We start from the raw sequence: 21,169 nt of genomic DNA, 5'->3' as shown, positions 1-21,169 counted from the left end.
GTTAAGAACGGAAAATTTTCCGGAAAAATATAGAAGAAAATTTTCCACCTCACATCTTGACTAAACAACGATGTAGGAAAAAAAATTGGAGTATGTTTTTATGAATCGGAAAATTTTCCGGAAAATTTTCATCACTGGTGAGAACTAACCATTTCGGCCACAAATACACGCAGGTGTTTGGTCGAGTGACGAATTCTCCCGTTTTTAGTATATGTTCTTATGAGTATTTGAATTCTTTTTACTGTACTAATTTTCGCAAATCAAAGAACCATTAAACGTATGAATTACCATAATCTCCATCAAATTCGAATCTTCGGCCAGCTCCGCTTCCCAATCATTCATATCCTCAACACTGTCGAGTGGCAGCTTATTGAACGATTGTGAGACCTTTAAGGAACAAACACTATTTTCTTTGGATTGTGTTTCCTGTGCTCCATTTTGGAAAACTTCTTGCAGCATAACTGTCAAGTTAATTAACACTTTATTTGATTCTTTCGGATTCTCCAGAAGCTTTTGTTGTAAATCTACAAAAAAAAAAAAAAAAGAAAAAAAAAATCATTAGAATAGGGTTACAATGAAAAAGCAATAGATGTATACCCCAAATAATGTAAGTTAAAAATATGTAACTATTTTGACACGTTTTTTATCCCCCTTTTGCCAAAGCCATCAACATTGGGACACCTAAATATATATAAAATATAATTATGAAGAAAACTAATGGCATTCAACCCCTCTCGTTGTGTCTCTCCTACATCTGCCACATTTCCCACACCTTTCCACCCTAAAAGTAACGAGGTGTCGAAGCCATCGGATGCAACCGGCTGAAAGTGACTATTGCCAAGGCATTGGGCTGCCATCGGTAAATAATTCCCCCTCCCCCTCCTCCTTAGTAGGATTATGAATATTGAAACATAGCATCTAGCTTTTCTCCTCATTCTTTCATCACTCGCTCACTGTCCCAGGGAGGGATCGAAGTGTTCTTATTTATGTTTTTTAATTTGTGATATCTAAAACTTTTTTATTTTTTCGTAAAATATAGTTCAGGAGTGCGGTCAATGAAACTTCACAGCTAATTTAACTTAACCTCCTTAGAGATTACCCTAAGAAGGTGCAAATTAGTTTATAATTCTTGTTTATATTGAAATTCTAGAGAGATTAAAGGGCAGGAAAAATGTACCATCCACGGAACTACAAAAAATATACAGAAGCTCTAGAATTAAGAGAGTTCTATGACATAAGTGCCAGATCTGATAATTGGGACCATTTTGTCTGTGTCACAGCCTTAGTCCCCTGAAACAAACAAAAAAAAGTTAGTTAATGTTGGGTTTAGCGTCCCACGCTTATGCCATGTAGGGTAAAGGAGACGTGGACAACTGATTATAGTGGAATCCGAACCACTTTTTTTGTTCAACACTACCCTCACCAGGAATCGAACCCGGGACCACGCGCACCAAAGGAAAACGTGACAGCCACTAGACCAAGTGGTGGTCGAAAAAAAAATCATAACTTCGTTGGGTAAGTGATAAAGCAAAAACATTTTCTTCTTGTTAAATGTCAATAAATGTGATAAAGCAACATTTTCTTCTTGTCAAATGTGATAAAACAACATTCTCAACATTGAATTTCTCAGAAAATTTCAGATGAGAGCAAGCAGGAGCATAGGCAGGTCCTGGGTGTCCGGATCTTTGAAATCCTGACTTCTCTGCAAATTTAGTCTAATTTTAGGGGTAATTTTACAAATTCTAATATTCTTTAGCCTCAAATGGTATTTGGATCCCCTCCCCAGCCCGAAATAAATTCTTGCGTACGTGTCTGACAAGATATCACAACATATGATTTGAATTCAAGAAACTGAAAGTGAATTCAAAATGATGGATTTCAAGATGGCAACAATCAACATCAATGTTCATTAATAAAAATCTTTATTAACTCACGATTTGTGGAGATATTTTTTTTTTTTTTTTTTAACTAAGGAGCATGATACGTTTCTTACCGATAACATGATCAAACTTGCGGGTGAGATCCGTGCAAGGTTGACACTTCACATCAGCCTGCTCTCTTCGAGTACTATCTTTTTGTTGAGGTCTTGGAGGTGTTGGATATTTGATGGGCTTCGAACTGCTGCTACCCGTATTGTAAAATTCACTGTTTGACTCTGCAGTCTTCTTTGCTTTCTTGGGTGATGGCGCTTCATACTCGCATATATCTAGAAGTGGCCTCCTTTCGCGATAGCCTTTGCCTCGTTCTTCAGATTCAGAATCTGCCAGTAAGTTTGAAGAATTATACCCATCTTCATACCTTTTGCACATTTTCTCTGCTCTGTTTAGATCGTCTGCAATTTTAAAATTTTAATTAAAGTAGAACATGATGAAATGTTAATTTTGTTGTTCGAGGTCTCCATAAGTGCATTAAAACAAGTGTAATTCAATATGATTAAACATATACATCAACTATTTAGAGATTTTTTGTCCTACATTCCTAATCCTCTCTCAAATTAGAATCTTACACCAACATTAAGTGACACCCCTTTCCATGAGTATTCTTCATGAAGTTGAGAAAGGAAAAATCCCTTTCTTTGAGTTTTCTTTTAAGCTAGTTAACATTCAAGAACTGAAGTGAAATTAAAGCATCACCAAAAATATATAATATAAGCATAACAATACACGGCAAATTTGTGCATCTGGAAATGAAATGATAACTTGGCAGATAGGATGATTTTCACAGTTCTACAGAAATCGAATGTTAGTGTCTTCAAGAGGACCATGAGTAAGGAAAAGAAAATTTCGGTGAGCATGTCGAAGTAGCACTTTGGTGCTTTCTTAGAAAAAAAAAAGGACTTGTGATTTTTCCTTTTAAAAACAAACTGTTGCTATAGTAACAAAGTAATTTATGAGCTTTTATTTCAACTTTCACAAACTTTTATATGAATCGGCTATATTCTTATAGATCCAAATTAAGTCAATTGATTGATGTATTAATATTTATGAGGTCGTCAATGGCAAGACTATTTGTCCCCGTCTGGATATAGTGATTAGCCTTCACATTAAAATAAATTGTAGCTCAAATGTAAGTTCGACAAAATAAGAATAAAAGTATATATATTTAAGTTAAAACGGAAGTCGCAAAGAAGCTTAAAAACTAACAAGAAAATATATAACAAGAACATAAAACAGTAACAGTAACACGCAAAATATAAAATAAAAATGCAATAATTCTATCACATTCAACCTACTCAATGATTGACAGTTTCCCTATGAAACCCACACTTATCTTCTAATAATTATCGCCAGAGTCACAGTCCGAGTGGGTGAGTTTTAAGGGGGTGGTCGAAAAGAACGGGTGGGACAGAAGAAGTGTACGGAAAATCAATATTACTATAATTCTGAAAATTCTAATTTGTTACCCTAAAACTTTAATGATTGCGGGAACAAAAAATTTTCCGGAGTCTGGCCTCCTAGAACCCTTTACCTATGAGACTGGTTGTTACTGAGTTTGGGAACCTTCTGGAACTTCTCCGAATTTTTAGACAAATTTCGGAGCTGTTTATTCCTTACGTTCATGATTCCTGGTTCTTACAGCATTATCTTCAATTATGAACCAAACTTTCGAATGATTCCACAAACTTGTCATGGATGCATAAAATTGGAAATATTCGAAGTCCATCTAAAAATGGACCACAGACACGGGGCAAAAAATGGGACACAGGTGACACGAGAGTTCTCTCCATAATTCGACATGTCCTATTACATTTCAAGTAGGCTGTAAGGTGATAATAAGATGTTTTCTGGGCATTATTTATTTTTCAAAATTCCGTCTCTCTTCACACATTTTTTCTTCATACCTAATAACCGTATTTCAACGAAATGTGAGTTTGTTTAGCCTAGTGTATAAACTACTCTTGAAGTAATATTGTGTTTCTGAAGACCTCTGGGGAGAAATAGGATTTTTCATTCAGCCAGAAATTTGAAAAAAAAATCTTGCTTTACGTCCCCAGAGGTGAGCATTCGCACTCTTTTATACATCCTAATTACTCAGGTTTAATTGATTACTTATTTAACATGTTAACCTATACCATTTTATTATTACCTACATTATTTTACCCATAAGGACACGAAGACAGAAAAATCACATAGGTTCTCCAACTGGGACCCCTAGGACGCACTATCCACTTTTTTTTAAAGACTTCCTGACGTTTAACTTCTTTCGTCAACTTACTAGGACTACTGGACATTACAGGCACATAAACACAGAAACATCGAGGACAGTCAAAACCACAAAGGCTCTTTCCATGGGAAATCGATCCCGGAACACCGTGCACCAAAGGCACATATGCTAGCCACAAGACCAGCGAAGAGGCTTCTGAGTCACCGTGCTACGTCCTTCAATTACATGTTTCACTCTTAAGACAATAAAGTACGAGCCACAGAACTAAGATATTTTGGAATTGCACAGGAACATTCCAAATAGAAGTTACAAAATTTAAAAAATGAAAAACTAGGTATTAAAAACAGCTTACCAATATTTCTGTGTATAATGCGTATATTGGTGAAAAAACTCCAGGTTTCTTTGTCAGGACCCTCACACACTTTTATAAGTTTTCGAACTTCACTTTTTCTACTGCGAGGTGGCCACCAGCATGCAGTTTCATCAGAAGGAATCCAGCTGGCTGGAGCAACTGATATTTCATTTCCTGTGTCATCATCTCGTAAAAATTCGACTAAACACCACTTCTGCATCATTGTAAACCCAAACCAACGGTTACACCCTTTAAAAGAAACAGAAGGTGAACATTGACCCTTTAAAGTAATAATTTGTATTTAGTAGCTCACTATAATATGGTATTACAAACGTAAATATGTAAACCAATTATTTACTTCCGTACATTTTTATACGGATATAACGTGAACCAGACATTCTGGTTTCGAAGCCTAAATATGCAATGGTATTGGGTTCAATTCATAGCTTTCTGTGACAAGGGCACAAAATCTGTAATGTGATGGATTCGTTCAAATAGAGGAACGCCACAACAGTGACACGAACTCAGCAACATCGAGCACACTTAAAATAAAAAGAGCTCTCCCACCGGGCATCAAACGGTATTTTAAAACAAGAAAACCCACGCATACAGTGTATCTACCACAAAGTTTCCCTGGTACGAGCTGGGATCGAACCAGGGACCTCGAGGTGAGTGCTCTACCACTTATTAAAACAGTGATTTTTCCCTTCTTATCTTTCCACTTATCAGGACTACTAGACACGACAGAGACACAAACACAGAAACATCGAAGAGAGTTAAAATTACAAGGGCTCTGCCATCAAGAATCGAACCCGGAACCACGTACATCATTATTTTAAAACGAGAAAACCAACGCACACCGTGTTTGAGTACCACAAAGTTCACTTCACTCGGGCTGGGATTGAACCAGGGTCCTCTAGGTGAGCACTCTACCTTAAAAATACTTCCTGACTTTTTCTTAATTTCTTAACGCCCCACTTATCAGTACTACTGGAAACGACAGGAACACGACCATAGAAACATCGAGGACAATTAAAATCACAAGGACTCTCCCACCTTGAATTGAACCCGGAAACATGTACACCACTATTTTAAAACGAGAAAACCCACGCACACAGTGTGTGCACCACAAAATTCACATGGCGCGAGCTGGGATCGGGCCAGGGACCCCGACGTGAGCATTGTACGTTTTCTTTCTTATCTTTCCACTTATCAGGGCTGCTGGACACGACAGTAACAGGAGCACAGAAACAATGAGGACAGTTTTAAAGGATATAAGGGCCCCCCCTGGACCCCGCACACCATTATTTTAAAACGAGAAATTCCACTCTCACAGCGTTTGTTCACCACAAAGTTTACTTCGTGCGAGCTGGAATCGAAGCAGAAATCCCACGCATCAGATGTGAAATCTCTTGCACTGATCTAACGCGGCTCTTTTTTTTTAAATCTTCCTGGCCTCTTTTACTTTCTTTTCTCAATTGTTTGGGACTACTAAACTCGACAGGAGCACGAACAAAAACATTGAGGGCAGTTAAAATCCCAAATTCTCTCCCACCGGGAACCGAACCGGGAACCCCGTGCACCAAAGGCACACGTGGTAGTCACTTTTTTTTAAACATCTTTATTTCCCAAGGTCGCTTACATACCTGAAAGAAATTGGTCGTTTAGACATAAGACATAGACGGTAAATACAAGTAGAAAGTTGGCATATATACATTGCTTTAAGAACAATACAAATCACATCATCATATTACATTTTTTGAGCTTATCAAGGTAGACAAGAACTCGTAAAATATTGACAGTATTATATAAAAATTTAGAGGTACTACAAATATGATCTTACAGATATTACACTAGTCATATCATGTTAAAATGAGGCAGTCAAAAAGTTTGCGAAATTCTTGTGGAAAGGTACCAAACCAAAAGTTTTTCACCTGGTGCGTTTTAAGAATTCATGATAATCCGTGACACTTATGTGACTGCGACTGGAATCAATATAGTATAAGGTGTGTCCTATGAGCCAAGTAACAGCATTATTGCGGGTTGGAGGGTACCAATGATAATCAGGTAAGGTAATAATATCAGGTGTAAAATGGTGTGGAGATGTCCGACATACGATAGCAAGGAGAGCACATAGTTTTAACCACACAGACATGACTAGCTGGCAAGAGGTGTATCTGTGGAGAATGGTGTCGGGGTGTCCACAATGGGAACACGCATTATGTGGTAGGCGATGGATGTCGAACAAACGTTGATTAGTAGCATGAATATCATGCACAACACTATACCATAAACTACGTACACAAGTCGGAAGAAACTTTCTATGAATATTAAACCATATGCGATTCCAGTTACAACTATTATTGTTCTGCTGTACTCGTATCGTAGTCGTAGTAAAGGTCATTTTTAAAAAATACAGATAAAGACCACGAGAACAGATTTCTCTTATCTCATCATGTTTAGATAGAAAACTCCAGGCTAGGACGAATTTATATACATATAAGGGTGCGTGTTGAAGGAAAGGAACATTGGGTGGATTTGGAGCAGGTAAGGTGGGCGTCCAACGTTGTAGCCATTGTTGTGTATGACTATGGTCCAAATGATACAATTTATAGCTACGTAATAAAAATAATATTTTGCACTTGAGTCGTACATTGATTAAAGCAAGGCCACCATTGGCTACTGGTAACACCATTACTACCTGTGGAACTCGGAAGAAAAAGTCGCACCAAATAAACCAGCCAATGATCGATTGCACTTTTTTGGCACAGATGTCCGGAAGTGGCCATACCTGTGCTGTATACCATAATTGAGAACATATATAAGTATTCACATACCATACTCTCTGGATTAAATTCAGCTGTCGATGACGATTTTGGAGAACAACTGTCCTGATTTTATTGATTATTGGCGTCCAGACTGTCTCAGAGTCTGTATCAAGATTACTCGTAAAATTAACACCTAAAATTTTTAGTTTCGTCACAATTTCTGAATGACAGATAGTTAACCCTTTATTGACCGTTGCCCAATTATTAAAGGTTAAACTCTTCGTTTTATTGACATTAATACTTGCTCCACTAGCATTACAATAGCTATTTAAGCATTTGTGCACATAGTTGAGCTGAGCAACAGTGGTACAACTGATTGAGACATCATCAGCGAAAGCAAAACAAACAATATTTTGAAAATCATGTAAATGTGAGACTGGAAAACAAGACAAATTTTGCAATAATGGTTCAAGAACTAAGCCAAATAACAACATTGACAATGGACATCCTTGTCGAATACCTCGCTTGATAGATATGGGTGAGCTAAAGTAACCATTGATGTGAAGCTGGGATTTTGCATTGTGATATAAATTTTTAATATTATCAATAAAACGTGAATCAAAACCAAATGCTTGTAATACAGCGTAAAGATAGTTATGCTCGACAAAATCAAAAGCATGTTTGAAATCTATAGAAGTGACACAGGCAGGGAGCTGTTGCACTTGAAAATATCCCATGATGTCTGTTAGGCTACACAGGGCATAGTAAATATGACGTTCTTTTGATAGCGCTGCCTGCTTACCACTTAAAAGTTTCTCGAGAACTTTTTCCATGCGTACTTTATATACCTTAGACAATAATTTTACATCAGTATTTAACAGCGTAATGGGTCTAAAATTAGAAATATGAGCTTGGGCTCCTTTTTTTGGAACTAAAATAATGATACCATCATTTTGCATAAAATTGCCAGATTGAAACATATCATTAAGTACAGCAGTGAAAGTATCTCCTACCACATCCCAATACTATTTATAGAAGAGAAAAATGAGTCCATCCTTGCCAGGACTGCTACAATGCTTTGTAGTATTTAACACATCATAAATCTCTTGTTTAGTAATCGGTGCTAACAAATGTGCATTGTCAGCTGCTGTTAATTTTACAAGATATATTGGAAAAGAAAGTGGGCCATATCTAAGTAGCAACTGGATGCGATTCAAATAGTCGTTCATAATGCTGTGTTAAACTGGACATAATATCAGGTAATGCAGTGACAACTTGGCCATTGTCGAATACAAGATGTTCCATAAAATTAGTTCTCCTTCTATTATGTTGCCGCATGATGTGGAAAAATGTAACTCGATCATTGGACAACAATAATTTGGAATCGGATGATTTAGTGATAGTCTGTAAATAGCCGTTTTCTAATCGAATTAATTTTGCTCTGATTTTATTAATATGCATATACGTGTGCGCAGATGGAGGCTGTTGCCACAACTCATGTAACACTTTGTAAAGGTAGTCAATGGTATTTTTGCTGTTCTGACGGTATTCAGAATGCATCCATTGGAAAAATGATTTAATTTTATGCTTAGCATATTGAACCCACCACAAATTTAAACTGCCAAAATATCTCTGTTGTCGACACCATAAGCCCATTTCTCTCGAAACAGTTCTTTAATATCATCAGATTTCAGAAGCTGGGGATTAAGTTTCCAGTTAGAGGGACCGAACGTTGGGTTCAAACCAAGGAGAGGGGGAGGAAATTTGAGCAACATACACACAGCACTATGATTACTAAACGGAGCCATAAGAACACTAATGTCACACACACGAGGTACGAGATCGAAGGAGGTATAGATCCTGTCTATGCGTGACTTCACTGATGGAGTGACATGCGTATAAATGATATCAGTTCGTTTGGACCGCCAGGTATCAACTAATCGGAATCCGTGGACCAGTCTTTCTAACGCTAAGCATTTATTAAAATAGCCAGTAGAATCGTCACAAAACAAAATGGAATTGAAATCCCCAGCAAGGATAATACTCGTATGCGGAATAGAAAACAGAGGCACGATATCAGCATTAAAAAAATTTTCACGGTCAGTTTTGTGTAGAAAACCTGACAGGCAATACACATTTACATATAGAATGTTATCGCATACAAGGCTGAGCCCATTGCCAGACGGTAAACGAGTAAGGTGTTGCACATGGATTTCTTTCTTCACTAATATTGCAGTACCTCTACCACTATATCCAAGATTAACAAAACAATTATACCGATTTATGAAACTTAAATCGGCAATTTTGAGTTCTTGCAAATTGAGTATATCAAAGTCATGGAATCGTATAAAGTTATGTAACAAGCGTTGTTTCGTAGAACTAGTTATACCATTTAAATTTAAAGTACCCACTTTACGAACAGTGACAATAGGGTAAGACATACACAGCGGATAGAAAGTAAATAGAATTATTAGAGCTGCAAAATAAACAAACTGCATGATGAGACCTGGCAAACAGAAAAAAGAAAAAAAACAACGCTATTCAGGTTGATTCTTTACACTGTCTGTTTGTAGTGAATCGTCAAGGACAGTCGAGAAGCTAGGCTGCGATGATGTAATCGAAGCACCAACAACAGGCTCACGTGAGTCACGTGTCACGACAGCCTTCCCTTTCCCTGTGTTTGTTTTGATTTTCTTGTGTGTTGACAAGGCAATCTTACCTGCTTTTTCACTTCGCCGTTCGCACAGTTTTGCTGCTTTCCGCATCTACTGAGTCAGCTAAAGGAGGCGGAAGGTCGTGAAGTACCTTAGTAGGCGGTATCTGCGAAGCACTGGTGTTGGAAGCCTCCTCTATTGCCAACACACTTATTAACGAACATTGGTCATTGACATCAGGCACCATGGGCGGACCTCCTATATCTTCGGGGGACGCACTAGTTATCAAATCCTGTATCCCGGTATCCGTGGGTCGATCCAGGGAAGTAGGCACAGTCAGCACTGGAAACTCATTGAGGTCCTGTAGCGATGGAGCACTGTGGGCACTGGGTAATGAGTCAGATAAGGCCGTTGTTAATGTACTGTTACCAGGTTGAAAGCTCTGATCGGTTGAAAATGAAATGAAATGAAATCTTTGAGTTTTACGTCCCACGGTTATGCCGGTTAGACTAATGGAGACGGTGATGATGAGGGATGAGTGAAATGGTGGAATGAATAAAGTGGGAGGAAACGGGAGAACCCCGAGAAAACCCACGAGCACGGTGTTTGTCCACCACTAAGTTCACTTGGCGGGGGCTGGGATCGAACCCGGGACCCCAAGCACCAGAGGTGAACGCTCTACCACTGAGCCACCGCGCCCCCCTCTGATCGGTTGAGTAACGAGGAGTTTGAGGAAGAGTTTTTCCAGATAACTGGGACATATTGAGCGTCAGAGGAGCTGTACTCAAATGTTTGGCGCGCTGTAGGCGTCGGGGACAAGAATTAAACGTGTGATCGACCTGGTGGCATGCGAAGCAAGTTGGGGGTTGCCCAGAGTATATAACACTTGTTCGATAACCTTGGATGAGTAATTTCGAAGGAATATGCTTCTTGAGTTCCATATACGCTATACGTACGCCATTAAACACAGGAAAGCGGTACTTCTGGGACCACTGCTCATTTTCTATCTTTTTCACACCTCCGTAATTACTGAAGGCAGAATTGAGAAAACTAACATCTAGTTCAAGAGGGAGATCTGTGATACGCACACGTGTAAGAGTATCTGACGCATTTTGCACTGAAACAAGGCTCCGGGAGCCATCTTGATGCAAAAAGGGAAGCTCACTAGGTGTATTGAGGAGAAATTGTTCAAATTTTTCCGGAGAACTAAATTTCAAGAACACGCAATATTCCTCACTGTATAATTGGATACCATCAATCTGATCCAAATTCACATGTACCTGTTCATCCAGCCAAACATGGATATCCAAAGCAGTTGGGCGTATATGTCGTGTACTTTTATCGAATGCAAGTTTCACTGTGTTCTGACGTAAATCACGAAACATGATGCGCACCAAATCAAACAAAAAACAACAAATACTTTTCAAACAATAACTAGATACTCGACAAGTATCAAAGCTGTTCACTATAGCAAGATAGCACTAATCATAGTCACTTGAAATAGCACTTAGCTAGCCGCACTTAACTGGCTACTCGGTAGTCACAACGAGCAGGAGCAAACGTCCGCACTCCTTCACGTCTACCGGTGAACTGTCTACTAAGCCAGCGAGGAGAGCTACTGAGCCGTCAAAACTCGATGAGACACTTCCGGTATATGATGTTATTACATTGCCGAAACAGTTACAAAAATGCTTTTGTAGGGGCAGATCCGGACCTCTTTAAACTTTCTAACTCAACATACATTGGTACACTTTGTGAATAAAACTACACTTTCTTCAGCAGAGAAACGATTGAGTTACTAAAGATTTTATCTTACACTCTTTTCTTATACGACTATAAACAATCTACTATTACTTTTTCTGAGTATACATAGCAGTACTTAAAATTTATCATTTTTGTAGGATCTAGAACAACACTTCAATACTTCTCCAGACATACTGACTAGTTGGAGCTATGCAAACAAATATTTCTTGGTCAATAATAAATGGTTTGGGTCAACAATAACAAATTATATCTACACACAATGAATATTTTTAAAGCTATAATGAAAAACAATTTAAGAGTTAGAAGCAATTTAAGAAATTATTGTGCCTTGTACAGCGAGGGACACTTCTGGATGGTACAGCCATATGGAGAGTTACGGCTAAAGTGCTCCACCAGTTGAGTCCGAAGCATTTGCCTGGAAGTATTGCAACCCAATTAACTTTAAAAGAAGGCGGGTGGCATAAACGCCAGGCATTGAAAATTCCCGTACACTTGGGCGAAATTCCCACTATCGTCTACAGCATCATTTCTCCAAATGAAATGAATCTACTTCCTATGGCAAACATATTACTTGATATTTGTTCTATTTGTGGAGATAAATTGAAACAAAAAATTGAAGTCCAATCCTGTTGCTGTTGGAATGAACACTCTTTCTGTCGTTTGATTTGAAATGACTTTGCAGAGTCTGAATAAATATTCTGTCACTTCAGGAGGGTAGTAAGAGCGGACACCCCCCTCTCCATCAGTGTGAAAACACATACATTTAATCAAATACTTAGTGAGAGTGAGCCCATTGGTATAGCACTTTTATGATTTCAATCTTTGCTCCCAAGTCATCTTATGTCATAGCTGATGACCTTGGAAAACGAGAGATGCAAATATGATGAAAGAGAGATACAGTCGCATGCGCAAATTTAGAATTTGAGGCAAAATGATCGGATACCATCCATATTTTGTCGAAAATTTTGATTTTGTAAGTAGACATGTAAAATCTCACCCGAACCTGAGAGCATCTCACTACCAGTTGTTGAATTCAAGTGGAGAACTCAGTTGAGAGTATCAGATGATTACAGAGGGGGATAATCATCATCAGATATGGGAAACAAACAATGAAAAAATTGAACTGGCCTGGCCTGAGCAGGACTTGAACCACCAAACTTATTATTACGAAGCAACGACTCTACTCACTCATCCACGGAGCCACACAGAAAGGTAGGCAGTCATAAGTCAGACACTGAACGTTTGTTACCTACGAAACGTTTATTTCTAAGCAAATTCCCCGTGTCTAGTTTATCTTTCTCTGACTAACTTAATTACTGTTGTTCCAGCCTGGGAAGAATATTTTCCACCCCTCCATAAACTTTCCTAACCATTTTCATACATTTATATATAGCAGCACAAAACATTTATCCATGTCTGTTCTGCACAATTATACTTACACAAAACAATTACTTGTCTATTCTATTAATCTATTATCTTGTTTATTCTATTAATTCCAGTACCAAGTAAACAGAAATACTGGATATGAAATTCTATATCTCGCCAATAGTCTTGCAGAAAATATCCTAATTCAATTTTTTTATTTGGAACAGGGGGACCATACACGCAAGTTGCGCCCATGAGATTTATTTTGCGGAGGAGGGGACATTCTCTTCCTATTTTTTAAATATATGAGAACTTTTTTATAAATATAAATTTCTACTGTGAAGTGATTGGAAACACTATGTCCATAATTCATATACGAAAACACTAAAAATGAGAATATGAACACAGTTGAATACCTAATACCACACGTCCAAAATGAAAATTATTCATATATATATATTTCGGGGGGCTTTGCTAACTTCATTCTTGGAAATGTGAACATTCTACAAGATACTTCATTCACTTTACAATATTTTATTTGAATAAACATAAAAATTCGGTTGGAGGATCAAGCCCGGAAGTCCCCTAAAATACACACACATATATATATATATATATATATATATATATATATATATATATATATATATATATATATATATATATATATATATATATATATATATATGCTTGTATTATTTTGCATTATAAAAATTTGGGATACTTCATAATCTGGATTCTTATAAAGCAATTTGAACAATTATTTAGAAAATATGTACTGATTAAAATCGGATTAAATCGCAATGCCAGTAATCTGTAATATATTACATTTTTATTTATTTACATTGAATTTGTACTTGTTTTATACTGTATAGCATGAATATTAGCTGCTACATAAGAAACAATTATCTATAATTGAATTTAAGTAGGAGATCGATATAGTTATTAGAAGAAGCTTGTGAAAATGAAGTGTATAATAATGGTTGTATCTGAAATAGATGTTGCGTAATGGTGTAGTTTGTTACCCCGCCAGCTTTGGAATACTGGGCTCTTCAAACTGTCCATCCTTAGGGATGCACAGAGTCGAGTCGAGGCAGAATTTTCCTGACAAAATTCGAGTCGAGACTAAGCTCTTCCAATAGAAAAATATACATTTTTCGAGTCGAGACATCACTTTTACAGCATATTGTCGAGACGAGACGGCCTCAAATCTTGTCTCGTGCGCATCCCCATCCATCCTACCTAGATAAAATCAATTTTGGATGCGAATATTCAATTTCTTTTAACGATAATTGTAATCTACGATAGAGATTGAAGTAAGATATTGGCTTGAACTGGTTTATTACCCACTTAACCTTCGTATACTGTAGTTATATCTAATTTTGGCATAAATATTTATTATTATTAGAATGTAAACACTGAAGAATATATATTAACACACCATGAGAAAGAACTCAATGCTCGTAGTAATTAACAAATTGGTTGCATTTTTATTTAAAATTAACTTTCTTGAAATCTAAATCATCATTATTAGAAAGAAAGCAAGAGAACCGTTTTGTTAATTTGGACATATTATAAGGGATTGAGGAAATTGACGTCCGGTCGTTTAGAGGGGCTGATTGTGACACTGATCACTACCAGGTAGTAGCGATAATACGGGAGAGATTATCGTTGAATAAATGTAATATTCAATGTCCGAAAACGGAGAGATTTAATTTAAAGAAATTAGAAGAGAGCCAGGTAAGAGAGGAATACCAGATTGAAGTTTCGGATAGATTCGCGGTTTTAGAAGACTCGAAGTGCACTAGTGTTGAGGATACTTGGATTGAAATTAGAGATAGCATTAAAAGTTCAGCAATAGAAAAATTGGGACACGCGGAAATACGTAGGAACAAACCATGGTTCGACCAAGAATGCATTACACTAGCAGAGAAGAGAAGACAGGCAAAATTACGGTGGCTACAAAATCCGAATGAAACAACTACACAAAATTTCGCAGATATCAGGCGGGAAACTTCCAAAACTTTTAGAACAAAGAAACGGGATTTTTTGAAAGGTAAAATTAAGGAACTTGAAGATAATAGTAAAAATAAAAATATTCGGGACATGTATAAGAGGATCAGCGAATTTAAGAAAGGCTATCAACCTCGTGCTTATACATTAAAGAAATCTGACGGAACAGTTCTCACCGATACGGATAGCCTCTTAAATAGATGGAAAGATTTCTTTGACGCTTTGCTGAACCCGCAGCCAAAAACTAATGTGCGTGGAGAAAAGGAGATACACACCTCAGAACCGTATATTCCAGAACCCAATCGAATAGAAGTGGAAGCCGCTATAAAGAAATTGAAGAAACACAAATCTCCGGGTGTAGATGAAATTCCGGCTGAGTTAATTTTAACTGGAGGCGAAAAATTGTGGAACAAGATACACAAACTCATTCTCCTTATCTGGAACAAGGAAGAATTGCCACAAGAGTGGAAAGAATCAATCATTGTTCCAATTCACAAGAAAAGCGACAAAACTGACTGTAATAATTATCGAGGCATTTCTCTTCTGTCAACATCCTATAAAATCCTTTCAAATATTCTGTTAGCAAGATTGACCCCATACGCAGATGAAATTATTGGAGATTATCAGTGCGGATTTAGACGAAATCGATCAACTATCGACCAAATATTTACCATTCGCCAAATACTCGAAAAGAAGTGGGAATACAATACCCCGGTACATCAACTATTTATTGATTTTAGAAAGGCTTACGACTCGGTTAGGAGAGAAACATTATACAACGTTCTTACAGAACTTGGAATACCGAGAAAGCTAATTAGATTAATTAAGATATGTTTCAGTGAATCCCAAAGTAAAGTCCGGGTAGGAAAAGTTTTGGCCACGAGCTTCCACGTCGAAAATGGCCTGAAACAAGGAGATGCGTTGTCGCCATTATTATTTAACTTTGTGCTGGAATACGCCATAAGGAAACGAGGGCCTAGAGTTGAACGGCATTCCCCAGGTTATGGCATATGCTAATGATGTAAATTTAATAGGGGATGATAGGAGAACAGTAGAAATAAATGCAGAGATATTATTAAACGCTTGCAGGGACATGGGTTTATAACTAAATGCAGAGAAAACTAAATACATGGAAGTGCGTCGGGACCGTAATACGGCAAATTGTGGAGGCGTTAAAATATTAAATAATGCTTTTGATAAAGTGGATACTTTCAAATATTTAGGATCAATATTAACAGACGAAAATCATGTTCACGAAGAAATTAAATGTCGACTAAAAGCAGGGAATTCGTGTTACTATTCGGTTCAAAATCTCTTGTCGTCGCGAATTCTGTCGAGGAATTTGAAGCTTAAAATGTATAAAACGATAATCATGCTTGTTGTTCTGTATGGTTGTGAAACATGGTCGCTTACTCTGAAGGAAGAACATAGACTGAAAGTATTTGAGAACAGGATCCTGAGAATATTCGGACCCAAGAGGAACGAGAATGGGGAATGGCGGAAGCTTCATAACGAGGAACTACATAGTTTATACGCTTTACCCAACATTGTTAGGGTCGTCAAGTCTAGGAGGCTTAGGTGGGCAGGTCATGTAGCTAGAATGGAAGAAAGTAGAAACGCTTTCAAAGTCTTGACTGGTAGACCCATAGGAAAACGACCATTAGAAAGACCTAGGCGCAGATGGGAGGACAATATTAAGATGGATCTCGCAGAGATAGGAATGCAAAGTAGAAACTGGATGCAATTAGCTAAGGATAGAAGTCAGTGGAGAGCTTTTGTGAACGCGGCACTGAACCTCCGGGTTCCATAGGCCATAGAGTTAGTTAGAGTTAGTTAGTATGTAATCGAACAAATATATGAAACTAAATGGAATGGCATGTGAAACTGAATTTGAAAGAAGATAGGATGTGTAAATGAAAAATTAAAGAATGCAATGGTTAACAGCAGTAGTTACTACTTACAGCAGATGAGTGAAATCTATACCCGCAAAAAAGTTCAACAATTCTGAAACATAAAGGCGTCATATTTTCTTTGTTTCCTGAGAAAATTGAAATATGGATTTTGCATATTTTTCGTCTATACCTCTTCAATATAGTTAGCTAACAAACCAAGTACGATCAACTGACTAGACGTCACGTGAGTGAAATTTATATAGAAAGTTTCGATACAGCGTTCACTGAAGTGACGCAGACGTGGTGTTGATGATTCTGGTAGGTCCTATTTCGTAATGGATTTTAGGTCAGTGAGATTTCTTTATACGTATGAGAAAACTCTTTAACTCCATACTAAAGGCATGTTGTATGATTTATTCAAATCGTCAGGTATTCGGACAACCATGAGCCCAATTCGTTTTGTTTCACTGCTCACAAATTTAACTTGAAGTAAATTCTTACTTTTCCACGGAAACATAAACTGTTTGAATGCTCATTTCATTATTAGTGAAATGTATGATTCTGCAACTAATAAAATTTTCATGTTCTTCTCCGAGATTCGATCCCTCGTCCTTTGGCTCAGCAGTTCGACACGTAGACAACTAGACTAATTGTCGTTGTGTAACAGGTCGCAGGGAAAGCGGTTTGAACTGCACGAAGGATATTGAGGGCATTGGTTATAAAGTTCGTAGTGCCTCTTACTGTATTTGGAAGATGAGGACAGCCTTAGGGAAATCACGTGTACTGATTGCAAACACCTGGAAGATTTTGTCGTAGATTTTGACAGCTCCAAATCAATACATTCAGTGAGTGAATTAGGGGTGCAATGATACTGGTAGTCTATTTTACTTTGATTGGTGTTGTTTTTATAAAGAGGGAGAACCAAAATATTTTACCGTTCCAACATTTGAAAGAATACCTTTTCCTTAAGAGCTGAGGATGATGGTGGACAGAATTTAAAAGTAAACATTCTGAACTGCCCCGGCGGAAAATATTTATCAACAACTAGGGTGTCATAATTAACGATTTATAGTAAGGGGTTAATATGAATAAACTGTGTTCTGATGAGCAGGCCTACTTTATTACTAGAAAATAGTTTGCTGATGGTATGTAATATAGGAGTTCTTTCAAATCAGTTTGCTTATCCTAGAGTCCTGTTGATTATAGAGTTTGAAATTAGCTTTAAAAAGCATGTATCGATTTTAGAGTTACTGGCAAGTTTTGATTCACTCCCAGTTCATGTGTTCTCATTTTATTAGTTGTAGTGTAATGTTTCTCTATATTCTGTATTTTTAATTTTACATAACAACATTGTTATTATTATATAATTTGTTTAGCAGAATAATAATAAGCAACCATTTTTTCTAACGCATAGAGATGAGCACGAGTCAAGCTAAAACTCTACTCGACTCGAATTCAAATTGAGTTTCGAGTCGAGTTAAAGGCAGGCACGTAGCCAAGGGGGACCCCCCTTCGAGACCAGAAATGAAAAAATTAAGGAAGGATAAAACAAAATGAAATGACAAAAAGAAGGATCAGCGTTAAAAATTAAAAAGAAAACTACAGGAAGCTTTTGCTTACTCTTTCTTATGAGGAGATTTGTATTACTTGCAATATGATGGCGAGGTAAGCGAGATGTTCTAGAAGAGTGAGGGAATTTGAAATTTCAAGAAAAGTTATGGAATTCTCAGAATTCGTGCTACTAGTCAGGGAGATTTCAATCTTTCGAAAGCATAAGTGCCATTGTGTAATAGTGTGGACATTTTTAATCATAACTTTTCGTCATCGCATCCTTGGAGTATCAAACATGTTATTTCAAGGACAATTTTCTGTTGCTCCTTTAACCTGTCATTTGGAACCGACAGTAGTTGACGGAATAATAAAAACAAAAAAAAAAAAATATGTTGAAAGAAAATTCTGTTAGCATTTGATTCAACAGAGAAAGGAACGCATATATTGAAAACTAGTTGAATATACACATGCTTCGCACAGGGGCTGTATTTGGAAGTCAACGCCCGTGGGAGTATCACCATCGATCTCAGCGACCGCGAAAACTATGGATTTGATACTAATATCGGTCATTTTGGGCTATTTTTTATTACATGTCTCGGTATCCACCCCCCGCTGACTCCCGGCCCGCATACTTGCAAGTTATCGCTAATGGAAGTGTCACCATTGATTTTAGCGACCGCGAAAACTATGGATTTGTCACTAATTTCGGTCATTTTGGATTAGTTTTATATGTCTTGGTATCTCACCCCCCTCCGGTGATCCACGGTCCGGAGCCGAATAGCATGAATTTGGAAGTTAATGCGAATGGAGTTTTACCATTGATTTCAGCGACCGCGAAAATATGAATTCGACACCTTGAATAGGTGTTTGAATTCAAGTGGTAGAGCGAAGCTGCCTACCATCCTGACTGAGGTTTTTCAGGGTTTCCTTCAGTCCTACCAGGCAAATGCCGGGATGGCACCTACTAAACAGGCCTTGGCCGATACCTTCCCAAATCCTTTCCATTGTTAATGTTGTTGGATATCCAATGTAAAATGGCCTCTGAGCTGTATCTGGTGATTGTTAAACAAATAAATAAATATCGGTCATTTTCTACTACTTTTACATGTCCCGGTAAACGCCCCCTGAGACCCCATGGTTCGAATTTCGACAAAAACATTTAACTCTTGTCTGGAGCCTGGACCAAGGTATTCGTGACTAAAATTTGGTAACTCTCGGTCAATTTGTCTGGTTCCCAAGCCGGTTTCGGTAAACGCCCCCTGAGACCCCACTGTTTCGAAATTTGAAAGAAACGCTTCGTCTTTTTCTGGGGCCTGGGCCAAGGTACCCCTGACCAAAATTTGGTAACTCTCGCTCCACTCGTCTGGTCCCCAGGCCGCACACAAACAGACATACAAACAAACACACAAACAAACTCTTTATTTTATTTATATTAGAAGATGGTTTACAAGACAGTATTCAGTATGTACTTTTTATAATAATTGAGGTCATAACGAAAGGAAAATTGTTATATTTGAATAAACAGGAGAAAAACGTAAATATTGCAAAATCTTTTTCAATACTTTTTCTTATTATTTTGCTCGGAATTTCTTCATACTTTATTAAAATACTCATACTGCCAACATATCCTCATTTCATTGTCCTAACAAACCAATATATGTTGATAGTAAAGTAGCTTAGATTAATCGAGCTCCTGGGCCTTCAGAATTTCATGTCATCCCCCCCCCCCCGTTACGAAATACTGGCTAAACGAACCAATATATGTTCCAGTAAAATAGTTTAGAGTGATCGAGCCCCTTTTGTGATGACCACAGTATTTCATGTTACGGACTTCCCCTTCACGAAATCCTGGCTACGTGCTTGGTTAAAGGTAATAACCTCGAGTCGAGTTCCGAGCCGATTAAGTTTTTCGCATCGAGTTTCGAGTTCAGTCGAGTTTGATAAATGGTTCCTTCGCTTTAACTCGTCTTGAAATCATGGCCTGATTACACTGGAAATCGAAAGACATGAGAAATGAAAGCTAAACAGTAATATGGAATACTTTTACTGTTGCTCACAAGTGGGGACACTGCTCGCATCTCGTCTCGTCTCGATAGCGAAACAACAAGAGATTTTTCATAACAAGCTCAACTCGGCTCGGCTCAACTGAGAAGATGGCTCGAGCCGGCTCACTTGGGGTGAACCATCACCTCGAGCTGGCTTGGTAGGAGGGATGAGCCATCTGCTCGCTTCGGCTCAACTGAGCCGAGGGCTCTAGCCGACTCGTTGGGTGAGCTGTTGGCTCGGCTCATTTCTCGGTTCGGGTCAATAGTGAATGAGCTGTGAGCCGAGCTGGTCGAGTCGTTGACTATTCTAAACCCAGACCGAGCAGTTTTGAAGACATTTGGCCAGTGCCCTATAACTTTTAACAGTGTTTGGCTCGAGGCCGAATACTCAACCTAGACCCTCAACCCAAATTCAGAAGCTAGTGAACAATGTCCTTGACTCCTAGACTTCACGACTACCGAGGTTCTCATTTAACTAGTTTTTAGTATTCAAACACAAACCGCCTATCTTTCATGTTTACATACAGAGTTGTTATAATTAATAATAATAATAATAATAAGTTGTAGTAGTAGTAGTGTCACTGATAATAATTATACTGTC

General features: G+C 37.8%; 1 protein-coding gene across 1 annotated transcript; it reads right to left on the bottom strand.

Moving 5' to 3' along the window:
* Nucleotides 1-4,975, bottom strand: LOC145670693 (uncharacterized). The gene is made up of 3 exons (XM_081739479.1): nucleotides 4,517-4,975; nucleotides 1,994-2,332; nucleotides 1-524 (listed from the first exon to the last, which is right to left on the bottom strand). The coding sequence occupies exons 1-3, from the start codon at nucleotides 4,737-4,739 to the stop codon at nucleotides 247-249; spliced, it is 840 nt and encodes a 279-aa protein (XP_081595605.1). The 5' UTR covers nucleotides 4,740-4,975; the 3' UTR covers nucleotides 1-246.
* Nucleotides 4,976-21,169: the final 16,194 nt, after the last annotated feature.

Source organism: Thermobia domestica, chromosome 14 (genome assembly GCF_964235325.1).
Source record: "Thermobia domestica chromosome 14, izTheDome1.hap1.1, whole genome shotgun sequence".
NCBI lineage: Eukaryota > Metazoa > Arthropoda > Insecta > Zygentoma > Lepismatidae > Thermobia > Thermobia domestica.
The sequence above is the reverse complement of the archived record's forward strand: the minus strand, read 5'-3'. Positions and strand labels throughout refer to the sequence as shown.